The sequence below is a fragment of the Berghia stephanieae genome, chromosome 14 (genome assembly GCF_034508935.2).
Source record: "Berghia stephanieae isolate SIO BIC M18660-M18661 chromosome 14, UCSD_Bste_1.3, whole genome shotgun sequence".
Lineage (NCBI taxonomy): Eukaryota > Metazoa > Mollusca > Gastropoda > Nudibranchia > Aeolidiidae > Berghia > Berghia stephanieae.
The window spans coordinates 12,468,589-12,478,271 of NC_088373.1; the positions used below are offsets into that span (position 1 = coordinate 12,468,589).

Genomic DNA, 9,683 nt, shown 5'->3' on the forward strand with positions numbered 1-9,683 from the left:
TTGAACCTGGGACTACGAGAAGTAGAAACGGGGAAACTTCTCTCGCATAATCGCGACTAATCTCCTCAAACAAATACGGGATAATGAACATGTTTGCTGCTTGAAGCTCGAAGGAATAAATAACGATAAGTAATGAAATGAAAGTTTCAATTTATTGAACGAAGACCGGGTTTCCAATTATCAACACAACGCAATGAATGTTATTTATTCAAACTAATTATAGGAGTTCAGGGTAGTTACCATTGATGTTGGTGGTCTTCCTACGGATTTGTTGCCATGAAGGAAGTAACTACCCTGAACCAAGACCTCTCTATTTATCAGACATTTCTGGATTCAGATGAGGCCGAATTAATCCCTGAAGAACTAAGAAATACTGCAGTGCCCTCCGTACTAAAGTCAAAACAAGATCTTGACAGCCTCAAAACTCTGGCCCAGGACCGCGACCGATGGAAACAATTAACAACATGGATGGAGAGAGCAGCTATACTTATCGACCATGACTGAATCACACAATTCTCAGCAAGCGTCATTCGGACTGCGAAGCTTACTACTTACTTACTTACTTACTTACTTATAGAAGTGCTGAAATTACGTCATATTTATCTATTTCGGCAAATTACGTCATTGCATATTGTGTTTATTCTACCCGTGATATCGTGTAACATATCCACCATCTTTTGTGTACACAATTTTCTTCTATCACCATCGCTTTGTCTTTGATGGCGAATCTTGTCTATGTTGCCGAGGTATACAAGTGATTTATAAGGGAACAGGCATTGGTGTAAGGATGAAGTTCTGAAACAAAAAAAATATTTCTTGTTATTATCAACATAATTGCCTGCTCCACTCACTTTTCTGGAAAAAAGCGTGCACGAAACAGTTTGCCAGACAAAGCATAGACAAAAAATATCAGTCTCGACTGGGGTTTGATCGTAGCCATCGCTAACTTATAGCCTGTCACTGGAACCTACTAGATCTAGGACTTAGAGTTTGACGTAATTTTTTAAAGTGTTTGCATCGCCTAGTGTGATGTCGTTAGTAGAGCTCAAGGAAACAATAAATGGTTCCATTGGTTGAACTATTGAATACAACTCACGATTTGTTTTCTTTTGTGGCCAAAGACTCGTCTTTTGACGTCAGTTTTTGGTCAGTGTCAGGCTATAAGTTAACGATGGCTACGGTTTGATCCCCTGACTTTTTGGGGATGTTCTTTTTTAAAAAAAAATATATTTATTTCTCTCGGCTTCGTCTGGCACTGTTAAATCCATCTCTTTTTTTCCTTCAGAATCCGGGGAGGCTTCACCTGGACCTCGTGTGATAGATTTGTGCCGTGACTGACTTATATATTTTACATCTCTGAATAACCCTAATTGTGTACACTTAAATATCATTATCATACACGTTTGATTTCGGGAGGCATTCCGAAAGCTCCTAGTGTTAAGGGAAACAACTCAAATATTCCCTCAACTAACCCTAAGAAAAAAAAAAACCTGGTACCTTTAACTAACCCTAATAGGAAAAACAAACAACCTATCACTTTTACTAAGACTTATAACTAACCCTTATAGAAAAAAAATCCATCCAACCTCAAGCTAACCCGTGATAGAAAAAAACAAAAAACAACCTCGGACTGCTTTGCACTACCTTTCAATACTTCCCAAATCAAAATGGCGGCCGAGAATCAAAACAATGGTCAAATTAGGAAATTTTAAACTTTTACAAATCTATTAAAGTTTGTTCTAGAGTTTTTAAAATGCTTCTATATGATGACAAATTGAATAAATAAACACATGACAAAAGATCCACGGTGAAAATACAAATTGAAAGAAATGCTAGCGCCAGGAGCTTTCGGAAGGTCTCCCTTTATTTCAATGTACACAAAAAAATTGTGGACTTGTTTAAAAACATCGATGTATTGGAATGGACAACATTTTGCGCTCGCTTAAAAGTATTTCCATTACCATTTGGGTTATCAGACTTGCAAATAAGTAAGGGTAGTTTATAGATAGAATGAAGTTGACGTCACTTTGGTCTTTGTTACTGTTTTTTGCCATCCGTGTTTATGAGTAATACTCACTAAACGGTATTATCCAGACTATAAACGTTCATAGTTTGTGTGTTGGTCCATTATACTTCCACATGGCAATGTTATGAACTTCTTAGCCAAGCGCATACTATCTATAATATCATTAACCAATCGCAACACTAATGCTTTGTATTTAATTTTTTACACCCCCCTCCCTCCCACACTTCTAGTAAAGCGTTTTAAAAACATATTTTGAGATGTTGCTCAAGACAAAGGCCCACTTTGAATTAAAAAAAAAAAATATCACTCAATGTATAACCTTTAAGGGAGACATTCCGAAAGCTCCTGGCGCTTGCATTTCTTTCAATTTGTATTTTCACCGTGGATCTTTTGTCATGTGTTTATTTATTCAATTTGTCATCATATAGCAATTTAAAAACTAGAACAAACCTTGATAGATTTGTAAAAGTTTAAAATTTCCTCATTTGACCATTGTTTTGATTCTCGATCGCCATTTTGATTTCTAAAGTATTGAAAGGGAGTGCAAAGCAGTCCTAGGTTTTTTGTTTTTTTTTTCTATTAGGGTTTGCTCCAGGTCGGATGATTTTTTTTCTAATAGGGTTAGTTATAAGTCTTAGTAAAGGTGATAGGGTGTTTGTTTTTCCTAGTAGGGTTAGTTAAAGGTACCAGGTTTTATTTTTTCTTAGGGTTAGTTGAGGGAATATTTGAGTTATTTCCCTTAGCACTAGGCGCTTTCGAAAGGTCACTCATTTTTTTAAAATATCAATTTCAACGGCGACACTGTGCCTATCTGATAGGAAAATTGGTACAACAAAATATATAATTAATACAACAGAGCTCCTCGAGCACCCTTGGGTTATATAGATTTGTAACTGGATAGAATATGACGCTCTCGGGAGAAGCCAAAAAAAAAAAAAACAAACAAACTTACTAGAATTCGAGCATGCTGAAATCCAATACTCACGAGAGGTAACCAACTCGGGGGCAACCAATCCATTCGGCCATTGCAGAGCGTGCCCAGCGAGTACTGTATATTTTACAAGTATAAATCCATATGAATTTTGTTGTGGAAATTTATTGAAAAACATTTGGATGAATGGAATGAATGACGCAGACAATGTGTTCGTTATTTCTATGCTTTAAGCGTGTTCGTTATAAGCGTGGTCTCATTTTATTGTTTCTTTTTTCCTGTTTAAAAAAAAAAACAAAACAAAAAAGAACCCAAAAAAATGTATTGCCAGTATTTCAGATGATTGAAACCACATGAAACCAGTTTACCAGTAACTTGACGATGAAGAGGATTCTTCTGCTCATTATCTTATATATCAAGAGTATTGTCTCTGGTATGCTGTTTGTCATTGCTATCATCATCATCTTCTTCTTCTTCTTCTTCTTCTTCTTCTTCTTCTTCTTCTTCTTCTTCTTCTTCTTCTTCTTCTCTTCTTCTTCTTCTTCTCCTTCTTCTTCTTCTTCTTCTTCTTCTTCTTCTTCTTCTTCTTCTTCTTCTTCTTCTTCTTCTTCTTCTTCTTCTTCTTCTTCTTCTTCTTCTTCTTCTTCTTCTTCTTCTTCTTCTTCTTCTTCATTATCATCATCATCAGCAGCAGCAGCAGCAGCATCAACATCATCAACATCATCGCCATCATCAGCATTATTGTGCGGCTATGTAGTCTTGTGATATGACACTCGCTTTCGGATCGGAAGGTCCTGGGTTCGAGCCTCGCGCTCGACGCATAGATGAGTCCTACGAAAAGGCTCTTTACTCACTTTCTCTCACCGTACTCAGGAGGTGTAAAATGAGTACCTGGCCGTTAACAGCGCTGTCTTTGTCCGAAAAATTGAAATATCGCCTAACAGGCGTTATTTTCCGTCCCACATGTTTAATGTAGTTTAATATTGACCAGGGATCCATGGAAAGCGCTTTGAGCACATTTAGTGGATATTGCGCTATATAAAGCTCAATTCATTTTCTTTTATCATCATCGTCACCAGCGTCTGCCCACCACTATCACCCTCATAATCACAACCACCACCACCACCAACATGACCTGCACCACCATGATTTTATCATTACCACCACCACCACCATTACCATAACCACCAGTACCCAAATCACAACCACCACCACCACTATAATCCACCACCAACATGATTTTATCATTACCACCACCACCACAATTACCATTACCACCAGTACCCAAATTACAACCGCCACCACCAACACTATAATCCACCACCAACATTATTTTATCATTACCACCACCACCATTACCATAACCACCAGTACCCAAATCACAACCACCACCACCACCACCACTATAATCCACCACCAACATGATTTTATCATTACCACCACCACCACCATTACCATAACCACCAGTACCCAAATTACAACCACCACCACCACTATAATCCACCACCAACATGATTTTATCATTACCACCACCACCACCATTACCATAACCACCAGTACCCAAATCACAACCACCACCACCACCACTATAATCCACCACCAACATGATTTTATCATTACCACCACCACCACCATTACCATAACCACCAGTACCCAAATCACAACCACCACCACCACCACCACTATAATCCACCACCAACATGATTTTATCATTACCACCACCACCACCATTACCATAACCACCAGTACCCAAATTACAACCACCACCACCACTATAATCCACCACCAACATGATTTTATCATTACCACCACCACCACCATTACCATAACCACCAGTACCCAAATCACAACCACCACCACCACCACTATAATCCACCACCAACATGATTTTATCATTACCACCACCACCACCATTACCATAACCACCAGTACCCAAATCACAACCACCACCACCACCACTATAATCCACCACCAACATTATTTTATCATTACCACCACCACCACCATTACCATAACCACCAGTACCCAAATTACAACCGCCGCCACCAACACTATAATCCACCACCAACATTATTTTATCATTACCACCACCACCACCATTACCATAACCACCAGTACCCAAATTACAACCACCACCACCACCTCTATAATCCACCACCAACATTATTTTATCATTACCACCACCACCACCATTACCATAACCACCAGTACCCAAATCACAACCACCACCACCACCACTATAATCCACCACCAACATGATTTTATCATTACCACCACCACCACAATTACCATAACCACCAGTACCCAAATCACAACCACCACCACCACCACTATAATCCACCACCAACATTATTTTATCATTACCACCACCACCACCATTACCATAACCACCAGTACCCAAATCACAACCACCACCACCACTATAATCCACCACCAACATGATTTTATCATTACCACCACCTCCACCATTACCATAACCACCAGTACCCAAATTACAACCACCACCACCACCACTATAATCCACCACCAACATGATTTTATCATTACCACCACCTCCACCATTACCATAACCACCAGTACCCAAATCACAACCACACCACCACCACTATAATCCACCACCAACATGATTTTATCATTACCACCACCTCCACCATTACCATAACCACCAGTACCCAAATCACAACCACCACCACCACCACTATAATCCACCACCAACATGATTTTATCATTACCACCACCTCCACCATTACCATAACCACCAGTACCCAAATCACAACCACCACCACCACCACTATAATCCACCACCAACATGATTTTATCATTACCACCACCTCCACCATTACCATAACCACCAGTAGCCAAATCACAACCACCACCACCACCACTATAATCCACCACCAACATGATTTTATCATTACCACCACCTCCACCATTACCATAACCACCAGTACCCAAATCACAACCACCACCACCACCACCACTATAATCCACCACCAACATGATTTTATCATTACCACCACCTCCACCATTACCATAACCACCAGTACCCAAATCACAACCGCCACCACCAACACTATAATCCACCACCAACATGACCTGCACCACCATGATTTTATCATTACCACCACTACAACCATAAGCACCAGTACCCAAATCACAACCACCACCACATCAACCACCAACATCACCATCATTACAGTACAGTACCCACAGGATACTAGCACGCTCTTGGGAGAAGCAAAAAGCGTGCTGAAATCCGAAGTTCTGGGTGATGTAAATGTTGATCCTCGAAGCTCGAAGAAATAAATGATAACGTGAAGTTGAATGAAAGCTTCAATTTAATTACAAAAACAGATCAAATGAACGTTTCGGGTTTCCCCTTTATCAACAAAACAGGATGAATGAAACACCATAGATGAATGAGATGATGTGGTAGTGGCGTAGTTAAGATGAATCAAATTCATCTTAACTACGCCACTACCACATCATCTCATTCATCTGTGGTGTTTCATTCATCCTGTTTTGTTGATAAAGGGGAAACCCGAAACGTTAATTTGATCTGTTTTTGTAATTAAATTGAAGCTTACATTCAACTTCACGTTATTATTTATGATCTTCTGGGTGGGGTTCCTGACCTCCCATAGTGGGCAGGGAGGTACATACTGTGTCCTCTATCCCCCTATATCTGTTTTCCAACATGCTTTCTGTCTTTGTCTTGGAATGAGATTACTTGGTTTTGTCCTGGCCCTGACTGGGAGGGTAACAGTCAAATGCATAGTTATTGTTTTGGGAGATGATATTTTTTTCCTTGTAAACCATCTCTCTGCTATGTATTACTATATTTGTTATTTTGAATGTATAATGTAAGCATTTGAGTGTATTCCTCTTTGTTGGATTTGTGCTTGTGTCTGGATGAGACTTATAGGTGATCTCAAACTAAGTATATTGATGGTATGCTCTTGGAATCTACCTCTGATTCCTATTTTTCCCAGTTCCCTTTGTCTTACTTCCTCTTGGGTGCTTTAATTGTAATTCAAGAACTTTTTACTATCTCATTTTCTTCCTTTTTACTGGCGCTGATATAACCTTAATGTGTTGCAAGCGCCGTAAAACCCTTAAAACAAAAAAAAAAAAAAAAAAAAAAAAAAAAAATGAGATTTTATATAGCGCAATATCCACTTATCGTGCTCAAAGCGCTTTACAAGGGGTCCCTGGTCAACAGCAACATTTAACATGTAGGACGGGACATTACGCCTATTAGGCGATATTACAATTTTTCGGACAAAGACAACGCTGTTAACGGCCAGGTACTCATTTTACACCTGAGTACGGTGAGAGAATGTGAGTAAAGAGTCTTTTCCAAGGACTCAACTATGCGTCGAGCGAGGCTCGAACCCAGGACCTTCCGATCCGAAAGCGAGTGTCATACCACTAGACCACATAGCCGCACTTGGTCCAAAAACAAAACAAATCCGATGTTCCCGGGAGCTAATTAATACACCTAGTCATCCAGCCACCCAGCGTGTCGTATTGCACAGCGGGGTGGAATCGAGACTCCCTTTACTTTTGAATATGTATAACGTTGGCTGGAATTCGTCGTGCTAGAATACTACGAGTGGTGTACTATCACCCTCATCACCACCATAACACACCTCAACCACCACCCCCCACTCCTCCATCACCACCATAACCAACCACCACCCCCCACTCCTCCATCACCACCATAACCAACCATCACCACCATAAACCCACCACCACCACTACCCCCATCACCACCATAAACAACCACCACCACCATAAATAACCACCACTCCCATAAACACCACCACCACCATAAACACCACCACCACCACCACCACCACCATAAACCCACCACCACCACTACCCCCATCACCACTATAAACAACCACCACCACCATAAACCCACCACTACCCCCATCACCACCATAACCAACCACCACCACCACCATAAACACCACCACCACCACCACCACCACCATAACCACCATATCCATCCACCACCACCTTAACCCACAACCATAACCACCATCACCATAACCCACCACCACCACCACCACCACCATCCATCCATCACCACCATAACCCACCACCATCAACCATTATCCATTCCGATGACTTCCACTTCCACTTCCACACTCCCCCAATCCCACTCCAATCCACAGAGCGATGCTATCCTGCACAAGAAAGGAGCACCCACGTCATAGAAAAACATGTCGAGAAAGAAGAGGTGAAGGACGCGTTATTCATTTGGAAATTCAAACCTGCGACGGGGGTTGTTCAAACCGTCGAAGAGTGCACAGAAAAAACTCGTGATTGTAAGAGCATATTCGAGCCACAGTTCACCACCAGTATCATGGTGGTTTTGAAGAACAATGAGTATGCATTCAAACTTACAATAAACGCTGTGAATAAAACTCGAGATCAAACTACGTGGTTTTGGTACGCCGGAACCAAATTATTAGGTCAATGTGATTTACTAGTTTACAGTGAGTAAATTATTTTTTCTAAATTTAACAAAAATTTAGAAAGTGAGCATTTATATACAGCGATATCAACTAAAACGTGCTCAACGCGCTTTATAGCCAGCAGCGATACTTAATAATATGTGGTCTTGTGGTATGACACTCGCTTTCGGATCGGAAGGTCCTGGGTTCGAGCCTCGCTCGGCGCATAGTTGAGTCCTTGGAAAAAGGCTCTTTACTCACTTTCTCTCATCGTACTCAATTGTAAAATGAGTACCGGGCCGTTAACAGCGTTGTCTCTGTAAAAAAATTGTAATATCTCCTAACAGGCGTCATGTTTCGTCCTACATGATAAGTGTTGCTTTTGGCTAACGACCCTTGTGAAGCGCTTTGAGCACGTTAAGTGGATATTGCTCTATATAAAAGCTCAATATTTTTAAACATGTTTGAACGAGACACAACACATGTTGGGCGATATTACATTTGTTTTCGGACAGCGATAACGATTAAATCGACAGGTTCTCACTTTGCACCTGAGTATAGCGAGATAATAATGATGGTGACTTATAATAACATTTTTAGATAATAAGGATCCAACTAAAATCATATTTATTTGACAAATGAATGTGGAATATATTTTTCTTAGGAGACGAGAGATTTCGGCTCCAGCCTTTTCTAGTTTATCCTGATCTCTTTGAATTATTTTAACCGCGCAGGAAAAGCCAAAACCTCGTTGTCAGCTTTTTCCACGTGAGTGTGTTCAAAAAACAATATGTTGTCTTACTGAAGGCTAAAAATGTTTCCTTTCCTGAGGTATAGCTGTGGAGGCCTGGTAGTACAGTAGAACTCGGAAATAGCGAGTTCGACGGGTTCACTCCTGATTACTCGCTATTTCCGAGTTCTCGCTATTCCCGAGTTGCCAGAAAAGGTCACTCGGCCGTACAAAAAGATGGAAAGACAATGTGTGTGTGTGTGTGTGTGTGTATGTGTGTTTGTGCGTGTGTACCGCAAATGACTGTGTGTGGATAAAGTGGGGTGGGGGTGGGGTTGAACACGGCCTTCGTTAACTACGTAATGATGGCCACGGGTTGAAGTTGATCCACCCCTAAAACCCACCCCTTCCATTTCCATCAAGATTTCATGTGTGTGTGTGTGTGTGTGTGTGTGTGTGTGTGTGTGTGCGAGTGTTTGTATGCACTAGGCATGTTTGATGAGGTAATCAAGCGCATCACTCAATCACTGA

At 40.7% G+C, this 9,683-nt stretch overlaps 1 protein-coding gene across 3 annotated transcripts in view; it reads left to right on the top strand.

Annotated features, from left to right (window-relative positions):
• Nucleotides 1-664: 664 nt before the first annotated feature.
• The window catches only part of LOC144959849 (uncharacterized), a 39,963-nt gene continuing 30,944 nt past the window's right edge, over nucleotides 665-9,683 (top strand). For 2 of the 3 annotated variants that reach the window (XM_078892642.1, XM_078892644.1), the window contains exons 1-3: nucleotides 665-781; nucleotides 3,289-3,390; nucleotides 8,141-8,464. In XM_078892642.1, coding sequence (XP_078748768.1) covers nucleotides 3,339-3,390; nucleotides 8,141-8,464 — 376 coding nt within the window. In that variant the 5' untranslated portion in view covers nucleotides 665-781; nucleotides 3,289-3,338. Of the gene's footprint in view, nucleotides 782-3,269; nucleotides 3,391-8,140; nucleotides 8,465-9,683 lie in introns of those variants that run through there. The other variant, XM_078892643.1, reaches the window with a different exon arrangement.